Source organism: Astyanax mexicanus, chromosome 3, assembly GCF_023375975.1.
Source record: "Astyanax mexicanus isolate ESR-SI-001 chromosome 3, AstMex3_surface, whole genome shotgun sequence".
Taxonomy (NCBI): domain Eukaryota; kingdom Metazoa; phylum Chordata; class Actinopteri; order Characiformes; family Acestrorhamphidae; genus Astyanax; species Astyanax mexicanus.
In genome coordinates, this window is record NC_064410.1 from 43,809,608 (window position 1) to 43,828,631 (window position 19,024).

At 37.8% G+C, this 19,024-nt stretch overlaps 1 protein-coding gene across 1 annotated transcript; it reads left to right on the plus strand.

Moving 5' to 3' along the window:
• The first annotated feature begins 64 nt into the window (after nt 1–64).
• On the plus strand, nt 65–15,020 carry gmpr (guanosine monophosphate reductase). The gene is made up of 9 exons (XM_007249323.4): nt 65–307; nt 4,076–4,195; nt 5,465–5,548; nt 7,024–7,197; nt 7,309–7,390; nt 10,676–10,782; nt 11,391–11,433; nt 11,553–11,712; nt 13,875–15,020. Exons 1-9 carry the CDS (start codon nt 221–223, stop codon nt 14,053–14,055), a joined length of 1,038 nt encoding a protein of 345 aa, XP_007249385.2. The 5' UTR covers nt 65–220; the 3' UTR covers nt 14,056–15,020.
• The last annotated feature ends 4,004 nt before the right edge of the window (nt 15,021–19,024 follow it).

Consider the following 19,024-nt stretch of genomic DNA (forward strand, 5'->3'; position numbering starts at 1 on the left):
GAGAGGGAGAGAGGAAGGAGGGAGAGAGGAAGGAGGGAAAGAGAGGGAGTGAGTACGGGCCCTCGCCAAATAAAGCCATGGGGGCTTGGGCTGGGACGGCCCGTTCCACGCTATAAATACGCTGGGCTTCTGCCGATTCGGGTTTGGTGGCTGGACCTGCACCGCAGTAAGCGCACCGGCCCAGCTCAGGAGAATCTCATTCACACTCAGGCCTTCAATCATGCCACGGGTGGACGCGGACCTCAAACTGGACTTTAAAGATGTCCTGTTCAGACCAAAGAGGAGCAGCCTCAAGAGCAGGTCAGAGGTAAGGTCATCAGGTTATAGTACAGGTATAGTACAGATCTACAGATGGATTGCTGTCCTTCATTGATTCCAGAGGGGGTGGGTTTGGTTGTTGCAGGGGGAGAACCACACGAGACATAACAAGACATTTAGAAAAGATATAAACAGTCTCAGAGAATAGTGGTATCAGAATATCTATGATTAGGTTTGTGTGTGTGTATGTTTATATTAATCAGGGCTGAATGCTGTATTGAAGTTTGTATAGGTGTTAGGCTAGAACTGTGTATAGGGGTGTGTTTGTGTGTGTGTGTGTGTGTGTGTGTATGTGCAATGGGGCTGACCTTGCTGAGGTCACACTAACTTGCCTCAGGCTTTGTTTAGGCCCTTCCCTATTACTCTGCTCTCAACCAGAGCTGATCTGACAGCAGGTTGTTTTTGCATCTCTTCTTCATCATGTTCTGTTCTGTTGCTGCAGTCCGAAAACTAACCCAGATACCCAACCTCGAGGGAATGGGCCAGCTTACGGTGACAACTGATCAAGCTAGCAAGGTAGAGAGAGCAACATGAGCTGGGCCAGTGTGCTGAAAAAGTGTTAAAAATAGGCCTGCAGAGCTCTGAGCTAAATATCATCGAGAGATTTAGAAGTTTCTCTTCCTCCCTATACAAAACAGGAACAGTTAGATTGCAGCACAACATTAAGAAAAGCTCAGGAGGTTTTCTGCACTGGAGGAATGTCACACAGTACCTGTTCCTGGTAGCAACCTGATCTAAGGGGAGGGTCATTTTAGGGGAGGGCCACTTTGCAGGAGGGCCTCCTGGGGGTCTTAAACAGTGTCAAATACCAGAAGAGCACAGCTACTGGTTTGTTTGTGTTTGACCATAAATAGTACACTCCTCCAAAGCTGAGGAGGTAAATGACGAAGAATTCATATATCAGGAATTGATTTACAATCAATCAAATAAGGACTATACACTATATGGGCAAAAGTATTGGAACACCTGCTCAGTACTCCAGAGAATCCTATTCCATTGGGAATACCAGCTATGTGTGTGTTCGGTTCACATCTGTGTCAGCAGCGTGTGAGACTTAACTTAACAACTGAATGCCTTTAAACATATGGGTATATAGTGTACGTTTGTAATGCTACTACAGAAGCAAAGATACCCACATTAAATTCACTTGTATTTGACTCCTCTGCTCAGTGCTTTTCTCTTTCAGAATTAAAAAATATTCACAGTAAAAACCCAGCCCAACCCATTGCTGCTGAGGCATATAAGATATACTGGTTCATATCTGGTAAGAGCTTCACTGCTATTGATCTCATAAACGAAAGGAGGAGATTCAGTTTCACTCTGCATTTCACTGCAGGATGACGTCAAAGACAGGCAGAGCCTGTGACTGCTCGGCTAATTCAATTTGCCAGGTTAAGATGGCCATGACACAGTGGTGTGTAAAGTGGTGTTTGCCCCCCTCATAATTTTCTCTTTTTTTTTTCCTTCCATGTTTTTCACTTTTAAATATTTCTACACAAGTAACACAAAATGCAGTTTTAAAATGAAGGTTTTTATTTCTAAGGGAGAAAAAAATCCAAACCTAAATGACCATAATTGAGATCAATCTGTTTGGAATGGTTATAAAGCCATTTCTAAAGTTTTGAGACTAAAGAAAACCACAGTGAGATGCAAGATGTTTCACTATTCACATGGAACAGTGGTGAACCTTTTAAGGATTGGCTGGCCAACTAAAATTAACCCAAGAGCGCAAACGGTCACAAAAGACCCCACAACAACATTCAAAGAACTGCAGGCCTCTCTTGCCTCAGTTAAGGTCAGCATTCATGATGGAGGTCATGGAGGTGTGTGTCCCATTACATCTAGTGTAAAAGTAACACTGCATTAAAAAGAAGAACATCATACCTACAGTAAAACATGGGGGTGGTAGTGTGATGGTCTGGGGCTGTTTTGATGATTCAAGGCCTGGAAGACTTGCTGTGATAAGTGGTACAATGTATTCCGCTGTCTACCAAAAAGTCCTGAAGGAGACTATCCGGCTATCTATTTGTGACCTCAAGCTAGAATTTACTTGGGTTCTGCAGCAGGACAATGATTGAAAAAATACCACATCTGAATGGCTGAAGAAAAACTAAATAAAGACTTTGGAGTGGCCTAGTCAAAGCCCTTACCTGAATCCGATTAAGATGCTGTGGCATGACCTTAAAAAGTTCATGCTCGAAAACCCTCTAATGTGGTGGAATTACAAATTACAAGATGAGTGGGCCCGATTGCAGTTGTTGCTGCTAAGGGTGGCGAACCCACTAATTATGTTTAGGGGCACAAACGTTTTCACACAGGGCCATGTTTAAAAAAAAAAAATCTCCCTTAATAATAAAAACCTTCATTTAAAAACTGCATTTTGTGTTTACTTCTGTTGTCTAAGCCTAATATATAAATGTGTTTAATGATCTGAAACATTTAAGAGTAACAAACATCCAAAAAAATAAGAAATCATGAAGGGGGCTAAACACCATTCAAATGGTCCTGCATTTACAATAAAAAAAAACACACCATAGGACATGGCATGTCATGGGACATGATACTAGTTCCTGTCCAAGCAATTTTGGCATGTCCGTGTACTTACTAACTAAAGCCTTTTTTGTGTTTTCACATGTGCAATTTCACATACATGGTCAATACAGTCTACAGTGAATCAATCGACAGTTCATTTAGTAAAATCCCACAAACCACATTTACTAGGGCCCTATGATTTTGACGATGCGGAGAACACAAATAGAATCACAGAAGTGAGAAATACATGAGGAATCATTGTATTACATGGAATACGCACTGAAATACACAGAATTAGACATTAATTCATCTCAGAAAACAGTTAGCATTCAAGCTAACACTCTCTAATCCTTACTGCTGAGTTGGCTGTTAGCTAGCATTAAGCTAGTAGCTGCGTTCTGAGCTCAATAAGTAAACACTCAAGTGAACTAGAGCCATAATCCACATTCCATATTATCCCACATGGCTATTCAACTAAATTGAATTTTATTTATATAGCACTTTTACAACAAATGTTACAAGATATGTGTCCAAGCCTAAAATGAAATAACTTATGTTTAGACATTTTTAACTTAAGACATCTTACTATACTGGCGGTTTTATTTTGTTGGTTTCCAGAAATAAAAAGCAAATTGCATGTCAAAGATTCTGACATGATCTTAAAATATTAGCTGACAATGTTCTCAGGTGAACTGCATTAATACAAGGCATACTACACTAATACCATCTGTTGATCTCAAAAACAGCCTTGTGGTATGGTTTCCCCCAAATACTGTATCCAGATACCAAGGACATTACTGTAAGATTGTGGTCCATGTTGACATGGTTGCACCACACAGTTTTTGTAGATGTTTTCTGTCCCACTACATTTCAAATATGTTCTTTGACATTGGTTTTAAATCTGGTAACTGGAATCATCATGTTCAGGAAACCAGTTTAAGACTACTTTTCCTTTGTGACATTTTCCATCATCATGCAGACTGTCAGCAACAAAACTGAAACATACTGTGGCATTCAAGTGGTGACTGTGACTGACTGGCATTAGGAGGCCCAAAGTGTGCCAAGGATACATTCCTCACATCATTTCACCACCTGCACCAGTCTGGACTGTTGACACAAGATTCTGATTCTATCATCTGTGTTTTTAATTAAATGCTCAATGAAGGAGCAAGAGGGATGTGGGTGCTCATGCATATGTATACGGTCTTGTTTACCCACTTCAAAGGTTGACCTGCAGAGGACCTTCACATTCCGCAACTCAAAGCAGACCTACAATGGCATCCCAATCATTGCAGCTAACATGGACACCACAGGTACATTTGAGATGGCCCAGGTTCTGAGCAAGGTGAGCCCCTCTTGAGATTTACTACAGTAACAGAAATCTTTAAGCCTTTTTCACTTTAATCAAATAAGCAAAACCTATAATCACTGCTTCAACTGCTGGTGTAATGATCTGAGGAGTCATTGCATTCAACAGTCTTCCCTAGTAGTGATAAGAGGGACACTAATAGCTCACTGATATGTACAGGACATCCTCCAGCCACGCACAATCGGCATTTTTTTAGCAGGATAAAGCTGGCCCAAACACTGCAAGGGATTCCCAGTTGCAGGGATTTGCAACACTTTTTTGGATTGCCCAATAGCTAGATTTATCAACAATCAAGCTTTTAATGGTCCAGCAAGAATGCCAATGTGCCCCAACATAACAGACACAAGATGTTGTAACCCCATGGTTAATGGATATGTGAGGGCTGGGCAGGACAGACAGAAAGGCTACTGTGGCACATATTACAGAATTAATCAAGAGTGCCCATGCTAAATCTTGCTAAACCATGTCTAAAATAGGCACCAAACATCTGAACTGGACCTATGAGCAAATTTAAACATACAGGTCTGGAGAAAAAAAAATAAGGGACCACTTAAAAATGATGAGTCTCTTTGATTTTACCAAATTGAAAACCTCTGGAATATAATCAAGAGGAAGACAGATGATCACAAGCCATCAAACCAAGCTGAACTGCTTGAATTTTTGCACCAGGAGTAAAGGCATAAAGTTATCCAAAAGCAGTATGTAAGACTGGTGGAGGAGAACATGCCAAGATGCATGGAAACTGTGATCAAAAAACAGGGTTAGTCTATCAAATATTGATTTCTGGACTCTTAATACTTTATGAACATGAACTTTTTTCGTATTATTTGAGGTCTGAAAGCTCTGCATCTTTTTTGTTATTTCAGCCATTTCTCATTTTCTGCGAATAAATGCTCTAAATAATATTTTTACTTGGAATTTGGGAGAAATGTTGTCCAGAGTTTATAGAATAAAACAAGAATGTTCATTTTACTCAAACATTTACCTATTAATAGCAAAATCAGAGAAACTGCTTCAGAAACTAAAGTGATCTCTTGATTGTTTCCAGAGCTGTATTTTTCATATATTGCTTTTTTCTTTATAAAGTTTTCACAGACAACCTTTAATGGTCTTGTAGAATAAGCTGTGTTGATGGCTTGCAGATGACTCAGCACATAAAGCATGGTTTGTTTTAATGTTTTGAGTGATTGCAACCTATTGTAACAGGCATTTTATCTCACTGTTTCTGCTTTTTACCTTTTTTAGCACATGCTCTTCACCGCCATCCAAAAACACTACTCCCTGGAAGAGTGGAAGACGTTTGCTGCAGAACATCCAGAATGCTTAGAGGTAAAACAAAACAAGCATCCGTGTTTCAGATGGTTGAAAGTAACAGGGTCATTGAGTCTAATCTCAGCCAAGCGCATGTGATATAAGGCAATGAAGGAACCAAAAGCCATGAGTCCCAAACCTGGCTGAATTATGTTAGTGATTTACGCTCAGTATGTGAGGTTCTGTTCTCTGGATTAAGGCTGGTTTTAGTTTGATTTTTGATGTGCTGACAGCTGACCCCTTTGGCAGTAGTGCCAGATGTATTCGATATGAAGTGCAGAATGGGAAGGCCACCCATGCTGTGGACCAAAGATTTTTTTTTTTTTTTTAAACATGAGCCAAAGAACTTTCACTAACTTAGCACTGAATAAAATCAACATCTGTCCTGCTTATATATTCTTGCTGTGTGTTAGATCCCTGCCGCATTGATTAATATTTAACGTAACTCACAGAAAGCAGTTACAGAAGATTGTTTGACTCCAACACATCTGATAGTTCTATATGAAATAGATCATCAGAAAGAGTTTACAGATATGTCAAATAAAATGATGGAGGAATTACATACAGTGGCTTTTAAATGTATGACACCCTGGTCAAAACATCTAACTGTGAATAATTAAGCAAGTATTTTTTTCCCAAAAGGCATAAAGATATATTTTCAGTCATCTTTTCAGTCATATTCTTTTTTCCATAATAATTTCTTTCAACAAGCTATAACCTTAACCACTTGTTGAAGTCATAAGATGCTGGCAAAAGTGACCTTGGAGCTCAAATCTGCCCAAAGTTTGGCACGATGACCTTTTTTTTTTTACTTTAGAATTCTGTCAGTGATGCTCCAGGCCCAAAACACAACTACTGTGCTATGTAACTGTGGTAGAACATGTACATAACCTTTTTCACAATAACTGTGTATTGCTGCATAACATCAAGCATATCTGTGTAGAAATAATGCAATATTACTCTATTGTGGCAGTTCACTTGATTACTTTACGTCAGAGGCAGATATTTTTATCTCTCAGCTTGTAAAATGTATGTATGTAAACCTATGTAAAGCATGGATTACACTCCCAACTGCATTTAATTACTTGTATTATTATTTACATGTATACATTTGTTAATTATGACTAAATATTTTATATTTATTTATTTTTTTAAATTAGGCCCATGTGGGTTTTAAACATGTAAAAACTCTAAGATCATAGAATTCTGAGATGAGATGAGATGATACTGTGACCCCATCTTTTTTTTTTTATTATTTATCCCGGGCCTCTGTCCATTGGCCTCACCACTATTGCATTTGTAATTTTTTCCCCATCTTATTATCATGTTTCCATTTATCGCAAAAAAACAAAAAACAAAAAAAACAAACAAGTAGGTCCCCATTACTTCCCTCCCATCACCCATACTCCCAAAACTAAAGCTAATATGACCCCATCTAAATAAAACTGCTCCATGGCTCATATAATCTGACGGATCTTCACTCTTATTCTCAGCATGTGGCGGCCAGCTCAGGCAGCGGCAAGGCCGATCTGGAGAAACTCTGCAGCATTCTGGAAGCCATTCCACTCGTTAAGTACATTTGCCTGGATGTAGCCAATGGATATTCAGAGCACTTTGTGGAGTTTGTTAGAACTGTTCGGGAGAAGTTCCCCAACCATACCATCATGGTGAGAAAGTTAAGAATTATCTAAGCAAAGCAAAAACACCTCCTCTGTTACACTATTCACTTACTGTAAAATGCCAAAATTTGTAGTTCTGTGTTCTGATTGGCCCAACAGGCTGGAAATGTGGTGACAGGAGAGATGGTGGAGGAGCTCATTTTGACTGGAGCTGACATCATCAAAGTGGGCATCGGGCCAGGTCTGTACCATGTCTTCATTTTTACTGTTAATCACAAAATTAAAAGCAAATTTCAAGGTCAAAACAAGATAAAGAGTCAGATCAGAGAAATTTTAAATCACAAGTAATCATTACTTCCTAAAGGGTTTCTTGAATCTTCTTTATTTTTTAAACCCTCAAACCCCAGGCAACCAAAATCTGTGTTATCTAGCTTCTGTAAATGTGTGCTCCATCCATATATTTCCATTACCAATAAATGACAGATGTAATTCAGGACATTTCTCCCTTTTAATATGAAGTGCAAAGGGTCTATTGGGTAACACCTTCACCAATCACAAGGTAGTTTTACTCACCACGATTAATCAAGACTACAACAACTAGCAAGCTTTTAAGCCAAAGCTGCTGGCTCATGTCATCATGTGCTCATCTAACTAGTCAGACCAGTATTCCATGAACAGATCATCTGTATGCTCTACTGGCAGTAGTCAATGAGCTGAACCTTCTTCAAGGCGTTGCCACACAATAACTGCTCAAAGGTTTTCATGCACTGTAAAATTCTGTTGTTTTTTTAAACTAAGTCCAACTTCCTCTTACTTGACCTAATTCCCCTCAGTAGTTCAGGACTTTCCCTGTCACAAAATGTTGCTAGACTGGCGAACTCCCAGCTGAGCGGTGCTGGCACTGCCAGGATTTAAACAAGATTATGATCTCCTGTCTTCTAAAAATCATGCAGTTAGACAGTTACACCACTCACATTATTGCATTGTCCCTCACAGCAGTAAAAATATAATGTATATACACTGACAAAAAAAACAGCACTAAGACATTGTTGGTAGAATCAAAACTATTTATACGAAAGTATGAAATTCTGATATATATAACTGATTACATTATTAGAGAAAAACGATACGTTTAACAGGGAAAACTGTATTGTATTGAAAGAAGGCTCGAGTACTCTTGTAGGTGCCATGTGACAATGCTGTTAATTATACTGTAGTTCCAGTAAGGAAGGTAAAGTACAGGATGCACAGTGAGCCTTTAGGGGAAGAATGTGTTTTGTGTTTGAAATTGTTAACGTACCAGAGGTGGGGTTGCTGGTTAGATTAGCTTTTGATACATTTAAGAAATAGGCTTAAGTGCACACCTGTGCATGTTACTCCTTTCATGCTCCTCTACTTTTTTAGTGATGTGGTGTGATTAGTGATTCCACTAATAAACAGGTTTTATCTGTCCTAGCAAATGCTAACCATGAAATATGATCCCTTATTCCTCTTTCCTGCTCTTTCCCTGTCACCTTTTATTATGCCCCTACCTTTAACCTTAGTAAACACATGATTGAGAAGATAAAGTTGAATGCTAATGCTACTGTAGATTATATCTACAATATGTGGTGAGATCTAGGGAAATCCTTCACGCTTTGCACTTTGCACTGGCATACGTCCAGGAAAGAGTGAAAATGTGTTGAATAGCAATAATTTGGTAAAATTGCATTTTAATAAATGACTTTCTTGTCTGTGATTGTGATTATGTGTTTATTAGTTTAATGTTGTGATTGTATTTGGAATGACAGCCTTTACACCTGTATTTAAACCTCAAAATACTATGTTTGAAGACAATACTGATCAGCCAGCTTTGGTTAATCACAGCATTTGATACAGATAAGACGACAGATTTGGAAAGAGATTTCAAGTGGAATTAAAATAGTGAAGTTTCAACATGTGGAGTTTTACCCCAGATCCCATTATAAAGAAAAGCCTGTCAGGTCTAATTCTATGTAAGAATTAGCCTGCATGACACATTTTATAGTTGTAATAATATGCTATACTTTTCTTAGCTTATAATATTAAGCCTGACACACAGGCCTAAAACTAGGCTATTAACAAATTACACAGTGTTGGTCTGGGGATCCTCCCCTAAAATGTTTAATGAATAAGATGTGTTTCCTGCATTCTGGTGTATTTTCAATAGGTTGTTAATTTCATTTGTTTATTCAGTGACTATTTTAGAGTCAGACACAGCTCCCTTATCAGCAGCTCTAGCTCTATGCAAATGTCGAAATGTCTCTCCCATCTCCCTACTCCGTATTTAGTGTTTTGCTCCGTAGGGAGACTCTATTTACTACTATTTACTAGTTTAAGTAGCGGTGAAAACACGAGTTAATTCGTTAAAAAAGTAAAAATATTTATAAATAAATGTATTGAGAGTATAAATAGTGCCCAAGGTAAAAAAAAAAAAAACTTATTTGTAGTAATAGTATCTCTTGTTTTAATGTTATATTGTTGCCATACTGGGTGGTTTTATGCCAAATGGTCGATTGTGTTTGAAATAGTTTAGAGGAAACACTCTTTGGACTAAACAAAGTGTTAAGACTGTTAAGACTTTGGAAACTTTGACTTATTAATGTTGCAGATAGTTAACCTAGCTGAGACAGTGCTAGTCCTGCTGATGGAAATTTGAATAATCTCGGTTTATATTAGTTATCATATATTTACTTCTTAAGATTAGGATAGAGCAATAGAGAAGTAGCCCATGTAAAGAGCACCAAAAGATTAGTAACATAGTATTTAGACAAAATTAATTTAAATTAATACATTAATAAATTAATAAAATGATGTATTACATATGTATATACATTACATATATATATATATATATATATATATATATATATATATATGTAATGTATATACATGTAATACATCATTTTATTAATGTATATATATATATATTATAATATGGTGTAGATATATATATATATAGGTATAGATTGTACTATAACAGCAGTGTTCAACTGGATTTTAGTCTTGGAAAAAAAGCAAACACTTAAGGTTTTTTTGCATGACAGTGACGAACCTTAACATTTTTGTATTGTAACTTCAAAAGTCAGACAAAGTCAAAACAAATATAAAAATGTAAGTGATTCAAATGACTGAGTATGGGATTACACATTTTTCCTTTGATGGTCTTTGTATTGATTGGAAGTGCATTTTTATTACATAAATTAATGTGATAAAACATCTAACATTTACATTTCAGTGTCCCACACTTTGAACAGAACCATCCCCTACTGGGGAATAGATCCTGTAAGATAATTTGGCACTGAGGGTACTGATATGTCCACCTTTTCTGCAATACAGTAGATAGATTTTCTCTTTTAATTAGATTAAGACACATCCTGAAGATGTTATATATTTCAGAAGTCTGAGATGCAAAATTGTTCCACATTTAACATAATATTATGAAAGTAACAGTTGTATAATTGACTGTATGTGGATTAATGAAAGCTTAAAATCACTGTGTTTGCAGGTTCTGTATGCACCACCCGCATCAAGACTGGAGTAGGTTATCCTCAGCTGAGTGCTGTTATTGAGTGCGCAGACTCGGCTCACGGACTAAAGGGACACATCATCTCTGTGAGTCCTCCGTAATGATCAGCACCTTTAGCCCTTACGCTGTAATGCAGAATGATGACAGGTGATTTATAACATGAACTTCCATTTACATGTTGTTACCACAAGAGGGCAGTATGTGCTTGTGTATATGAGTTTTTGAGTATTTTAGTTATAATGTAGGTGATGACTTTAGATATTGGAAATAAAGATATACTTTATTTTTAGTAAAAGTTAAATATTGAATTCTAAGAAATTTGGAGCATACCTTTCAAAATGTGAAGCAAAGCAAATGAAGATACAATGATTTTGGATGGCAACTACAATAAAGTTTATGTTTAGGCTTTATTTGCTTAGGAATAAGAATAAGACTTTATTCTACACTGTAAATAGACATCTTTTTAACCTAAAAACTTTTTTTGAGTTTTTTCAACTTAATGCTTTTTACTTAATGCGTGATTTTTGTTTTTATTTCTATTTACTTGTATTTTCTAGTGGCTTGTTACCACATGAAGCCAAACAAAAAACTTTTACAGTAACTAATTTGGGGGGGAAAGTCTTAAGAAGCCAAATTTCCACTAATATTGCTTTATTACTTTTATATATTATGTTGCACTTACATTTTTTTTCAGGATGGAGGCTGCAGCTGTCCTGGAGATGTTTCCAAAGCTTTTGGTAAACAATTCTCTCAATGAACATGTTCAGAGAAAATTAACTGGCAACATAAATCATATGTCTTTAGACTTAGGCATCACTCTAAATGTTGTTTTTTCTGCTGGTTTGTGCTTTTGTAGGAGCAGGGGCAGATTTTGTCATGCTGGGAGGCATGCTGGCCGGGCATGACCAGTGTGCTGGTGATGTCATCGAGAAGGATGGGAAAAAGTTCAAGATGTTCTATGGCATGAGCTCGGACACAGCCATGAAGAAATATGTCGGTGGTGTGGCAGAGTACAGGTGAGATGTATGACTGCTAGTGGTTTGTGTCTACCCACTCCATCCAGTTCAGTACTGTGGTGGCAATAGGTTAACAAAGAAGCCGGGCCTCCTGATCCCCAGACACTTCAGCTACGTCTCCTTTAGAGAACCCTGGCCAGCCAGGAGATATAATCCCTCCAGCGTGTGTCCTGGGTCAGTCCCGAGGTCTCCTCCCAGTTGGTTGTATCTGGTACATCCATAATAGGAGATGACCTGGGGGCATACTTATCAGATGTCCGAATCACCTCACCTGGCAACTGTCAATGCAAGAAGCAGCTCCTCTTTATCCAGAGACTCTCCTGGATATCAGAGCTCTTCTTCCCATCATGAACAGTAAAACCAGACACCTGGAGTGAAGTCTCATTCTGGCTATTTTTTGCACTAGTGATCGCATTCTTTTGGTCATTACCCAGAGTTTATGACCACAGGGGAGAGGGGGGACATACCAGTGTAGATCAACCGGTAAATTGAGAATTTGTTTCACAGCTCAGCTCAGTTTGAAATAGGCACAGCAATACTGTGGATGCAGCACCTAACTTGTGGTCAGTCTCACATCCTCCCATTCCCGTCACTCAGCCTACAAGTTTTTAGACTGTTCAGTCTTCACATGTATTTTTTAATGTGCTCATTTTAAAGTAATTTAAAAGAGTTAATTTGCTGATATGCTAAACGACATAAACTATTATCATATCCCATGACTTTTGCCATGTCCCAAAGAACTACAGAATGCTGCACTGATTTGTGTGAAAATATGTGGGTCTCCTGCATTAAATGTGGATGGGATTTTTGTAAGAGTTGCTTATTTATTTGTAGGGACAATTCTACCCAGACATTGCTGGTCACAATCATTACAATGCTGTCCACAGTACTGTCGGTAATGTCTTCTATCATATATTATTTACACACTGCAATCCCATGTTCTTTGGCATGTCAGAACCAAATTTTTCATACATGATGTTTTGTAATAACAAAAGTTTGGGAGAAGGACCACGCCCGAACTCTACATTCTAACTCCACCCCGTATCAATCAGCCGCCCTATAAATACCTGCCCTGACTAACTACCTCTCGTGACGAAAGTTCGCAACCCACCTCCTGCCCAACAACCCCCTTCTTCTACTCTATCACTTCCTTTTAAAAGGGGGGGATATAACTGCACGCTTCTTCAGCACGCAGTTCAGAACTCCAGCCCAAAACTCCCCGAGTTCCCTCCCCTTTTCTTCCTTGTTTCTCTACTTCAATCAGGCGTGGTCCGCACTTAGCAAACAGATGATAATGCACATTATCAATAAACGTCTATTTTCTGGTCTATATTTTTACATAAGGCGCACCGTATAATTTGGTGCATTTTATGCGCCTCTAATGAGGAACAGGTGTGTTTCCTTCTATTTCAGCAGGTCTCGCCACTGACCTGTAAAGCTAAGCTAGGTTACGTAAACAAAACTGTAATTCTTAAAAAAAAAATAATAATAATAATAATTCAGACAAGTCAATCGAGAGCTGGATGTTAATCTACACAGATTTCTCTCCTGAAAACTGTTCATTTGGGTGAGTAATAAGCTTCTGTTTATTAACAGCTTAGATTTACAGATTCACACTGAAGCTAAAGCATTAGCATTAGCAGCTAACTGCTAGCGGGTAACGCTAATGCCACTCCAGCAGTGCTAGCTGGGCATAGCAGCAGGCACAGGCCGATAGTACTCACCTCTGAACGGTTAGCGGCTAATGCTAATACTGCAGGAGAACTAAACAACAACCTACAACCTGACTGGTAAAATTCATACATAAGGCGCACTGGATTATAAGACACACTGATGATTTTTGGCAAAATGTAAGAATTTTAATTGTGCCTTACAGTGCGAAAAATACGGTATATTATTATGCTGATAGTATTGCTTTTGTAAGTTTTGTATGTGATTGGATATATTTTTTTACATTCAACAGAAACACTTTATTTAGATTGTTTTATAGTTTTTCCTCTGTATTTTTTAATACTGGTACAACAATTTCACTCTGTGTATGTAATGTAAATGTACATTATAATATTGATCCTTATTACTGTCTTATGTACTTATGGAAATTTCAACTAAACATTTACACTAGACCTTGTATTCTGACTATTTTGACTATATTGTGTGTACAGGGCGTCTGAGGGCAGGACAGTGCAAGTGCCCTACAAGGGTGATGTGGAGAACACCATCAGAGATGTCCTGGGCGGAGTGCGCTCCACCTGCACCTACGTAGGAGCAGCCAAGCTGAAGGAGCTCAGCCGCAGGACCACCTTCATCAGAGTCACACAACAGTCCAGCCAGATGTTCACCTAGACTCCTAGCCAGCAGTGCATTCAGATTACACACACCTTCTGTACTGTACACACACCCACCAGGGTACCATGCAGACAGGCGATCAGCCACACTCACCAACCCAACCAATGTCTGTAGCAGTCAGTAAAGCACTGGAGCAGCAACTGATACATAAACGCCTTGATCTCGGAAGAAGAAAAAGACATACAGCCTACAGTACCTCACTGGGTCAGCCAGGGCGTCCTGATTTCTGCATGTTTTTAGAGTACAGGGATCTTTCATTGAGAATAAACACACAAAACACACACACGCAAATAAACACACACTACGACAATGCCACAGATTCATTCAGTTTTCGCTCAGGACCCGTGCTGCACGCCGTTATATGTTTCCTTGTGAGAGCAGCCAATTTACAGCATGATTCAGCCTGTTTTTATTGTAAGCCTTTAAGCTCTCCAAGCATGGTGTGTGTGTGTGTGTGAGATGACAACGAAGACAAGGTACGAGAGAGGTTGAATAGGGACTCAAATAAGCCCTTAGGGAATACCATGCTTGAAGAATCCATTCATTGAAACTATGCAACAGCGTTCGCAATGAAAAGATATGAGCCATTGCCAGGTCTGAAGATGAATAAAGGCATTGCTCATCCTCCTTTTACAGCAGAGTTACATGTTGACTGTGTGAAACCTTGCGACGGCTTCCGGGTGTGCTAGCACTTCACATGTTTTGGTGTATGATGTAAGCTTTGACTTGATTTAAGCAGAAACCGGTGCACAGCATACTGTACTAGGTCTGCTGGCCTGCGTCCTACATGAATGTACACTGGGTGTGGCTGGATGTAGCTGCAGACCAGGGGAATGTAAATGGCTGCACTGGCCAGTGAGTTCTTCATGCAGGTTATTTGTGCAGTTCAGATCAGGAAAAACTCTGTATGTCTGTGAAATGTGACACTGTGACTGGAGGTAATAAAGATATACTGGTGATGACTTTGCGATTAGAGCGAGTTCACTTTGTGTAAAATCAAATTGTGAAAAAAAAATGAAATAATGCATGCAGCTTAAATAATATTTTCAAGAATACCGAAAGGTCAGTTTTGCAGTTAACAGCACACTATCATAAATGAGCTTCTTTCATAACTGTAGACCTGGTCTGATTACTAAAATAAATATAAAGTGTTTTTCATGAACACTCAGGGCCATTGCTTGGTCCAGTAATTTGTCTTGCATAGTCATCAACATCTGTACTGTTAAAATAATTAGAGCAGAACTTTTGCTGAATACTTTACTGAATGTTGTATAGAGATGGATAAAACTCTATTTTATATCGGGATATTTTCATTTATCTGAACAATAATAAGATAATCACAATATAAAAAAGATATTACTAAAAGCTCTCTAAGAGAAAGCTGCTAAAATAAAACATTTAATATATATATTTTTTTCTCCATCTAGACAATGTATCACACAATGTGAGTATCATATGCACTATATTCCTACAAAAAATAATAAAACACACCAAAAAATGTAAATAATAAAACATAACAAAACTACTACTTCCACCACTAATAATAATAATGGCAACAACAAAAATTGTACTACTACTACTACTACTACTACTACTACTACTACTAATAATAATAATAGTTATTTTTGTTGTGGTTGTTATATTATTTAAATTATAATTCCCTTATTATATTATTGTAATAATAAAGAACATATAATTTGTAAAGCACTTTGAATAACCGTTGTGTATATAAGGTGCTATATAAATGAATTGCCTTGCCTATAGAATAGTTAGAAAAATGGTATTAAAATTGTCAATAAAAATGATCAATATGATTTTATTTTATAAACGAATACTTATTTTATAGTACCGTTTTGAGCAACCCACCCCTGGACAATTCATGTATATATATATATATATATATATATATATATAAAAAAAAAGGTCACACACTCTAATATTTTGTTGGAGCGCCTTTAGCTTTGATTGCTGCACGCTTTCACTGTGGAATTGTTTCGATAAGATTCTGCAATGTCACAAGATTTATTTTAATCCAGTGTTGCATTAATTTTTCACCAAGATCTTGCAGCATTAATGATGGTAGAGTCTGACCTCTGCTCAAAGTCTTCTCCAGCACATCCCAAAAAATCTCAAGGTTAAGGTCTGGACTCTGTGGTGAACAATCCATGTGTGAAAATGATGATCTCACGCTGCCTGAATCCCTCTTTCACAATTCCAGCCCAATGAATCCTGGCATTGTCATCTTGGAATACGCCCGTGTCATCAGGGAAGAAAAAATCCATTGATGGAATAACCTGGTCTATATTCAGTATATTCAGGTAGTCAGCTGACCTCATTCTTTCAGCACATACTGTTGCTCAACCTAGACCTAGAACTTCATATGTATTTTTTATATATTTACAGTTTGTGCTAGAAAGACTACTACCGCTGCTGTTAATAATAGTTATGATGGGCCGTTCACAAAACCATCTATATCATGTATATCGTATCGTGTGTGTATGTATTATGAAGCATTACACCTAAATTTAGTTTTCTGCATCCCTCACTCCATTAATATCTACACATATCTGAACTATATAGATAAGGGCTATTATATTACACTTCCTTTACATCATCTGCAGCTCTGGGCTGCATTTGCGCCTCTGGGCTGTGGTTAAAGTTGCAGTGTTTAGTGTTTAGAGAGGCGCTGAGTTGTGCAGGTGCTGAGTGAATCTGTGCTAATTGTGTTAGAGCTGCTCTCCACAGAGCCGTGTGGGTTTCAGTATCTGTGATTAGATCTGATTATGCCTTTTGTTGACACTTATTTAAATGAATGAGCCGGCTACTAATGGAAGCTGATACTCAAGACAGCCACCTCATCTCACACCCACACTCCATTACCGCCTCTGTCAGGACCTGCCCAAACAGAGCTGGAGCTCAGGGAGCTACACCACTGTTTTTCTAACCCAGAGCACGGAAAACGCACCTACTGACACATTTGGGTAGGCATGATCTCCTAGCAACAAGTCTGTGTTTGTTGCATTACCAGGAAATACACAGAAAACAGAAAGAGATTCTGCAAGCACTGAACACCACCTAACAGAGAATGTTATACAAGAACCTTTAGGAACGTTTTAATACGGTTCCAGGAAGGTTACCCTGCAACGTTACAGAAATAATGTTTCAAAACTCATGGGAATTAATAATTGCTTCTGTCACAAAGTTATTAGAACGTTTCTCACGTAACCTTTCCAGTTACAGGGATAAAAATCCATAAAAAATGCATAAAAATGTTATAAGAATATCCACAAAACCTTCGACTCACCAAAAATGATTAACTGGTACTGACCAGACATATAGAACAAATATACTGAAATTATTTGTCTTCAGTGGTTTGAAATAAGCTTATTTAGTACACATATAGTAAATGTTGTTCCCTAACTCTAGAACTCCTTACCACCTGACATAAGAACATAAACTCACTTTCACAGTTTAAATTCACACTTAAAACCCACACATGAAGGCAATGTGCTGACATTTGGTCAAAGGTTAATAAATTATACATAATTCATAATCAGAATAAAAACTGATTGGCCTCCATTACAAGATGATTACTTACAAAATATAAAAAAAATCACCTGCAGTTTTAGGTTTTGTTTGTCTGGGTTTCAGTAAAATAAAATATTTTAAACTTCTCGTATCGTTCTTGTCTCGTTCACCCAATATCGTATCTCGTCTCGTGAGATGAGTATGTTGTCACACCCCTTACAGAACATATATACGTGAAAAATACCAGTAAGTAAAACACACAGATAATGAAAAAAGCGCTTCTGGTTGCCATAGCAACTCTACAGTTTAAAATTAATTTCCTTTTTTAACAGTTTCTTTTAGTTTTCTTTTAGAGTGGTGAACATCCCACTGCTACCCCTGTAGTTGAAATTTTAATAGGCCTGCTGACCGAAGTCATTGGACAGCAGCAAGTTAATTGATCATAATGTGTTATCTCAGGGGACACCTTGCGAACGCTCACACCTGCATAAGTTGTGAGGTGTTATCTTGTGAGTGTGGCAGAACACTGGCCGGTTTCTTCATCATAAGGCATTGTGAATTTGTCAGATGGATATACAGTATATTACCATGTCCAACAGGTACATGCAGTGTTCTTTAGCTTTAATAAGTTCGTAGGACACAATATTAATACTTCTTCTATTATTTTTGGCATGTCAGTGTATTTACAATGAGATTTCACTCATCAGTGCTTGTGTTTGATATCACCAGGAACACATATCATTGACAAACTCCAAAAAAATCCACATTTCGCTATTGGCACTGTAATTTTATTAGTACGTGTATACTGAAACAATAAACTTGTACTGGTATACAGACGATTTCTTTTTTTTTTTTTTTAAACAAATTTGTTCATAACCTGAATCAAATCTTGTTTTTTGTTATTCAGAATAATGAAATAAGTTCTAACTAGAAAACCGGCAAGCACCATCAAAGAAAGGGACCATAAAATCCAAGAAAATGGACGTGAGTGTATCCTACAAATAGACACACCACAATTAGAAAATAGAATTTCAATTCTTGAATTTTTATATTAGTTTCCATTTTTAAAAAAAGCTAGTGCAAGTACAATATTTTACACAACTTACAGAGTTTGCACGCATATGGAAACAAAATGAAACAAAAATAATCTCCTTTCACAACGTTAAGTTCCTACTTAGGCCTTTATGCAATCATATATGGTGCAAAACATTCCTCCATCTCCCAGAACTGCTTCTCGCTACTGGCCTGAATCCTCCGTGTCAACCCCGTAGAACGCTCCGTCTCGGGATCAGACGTGACATTCGCTGATTTTACATTTAACAGTCTTATTAGACTTGGTATCTTACATAAAATAAGACCAGTAACTGCAAAGCTCTGAAACCATGTCATCACGTACGATTCTCTCTAAAAAGTACAGCCACCTCCATCCATCCATTCA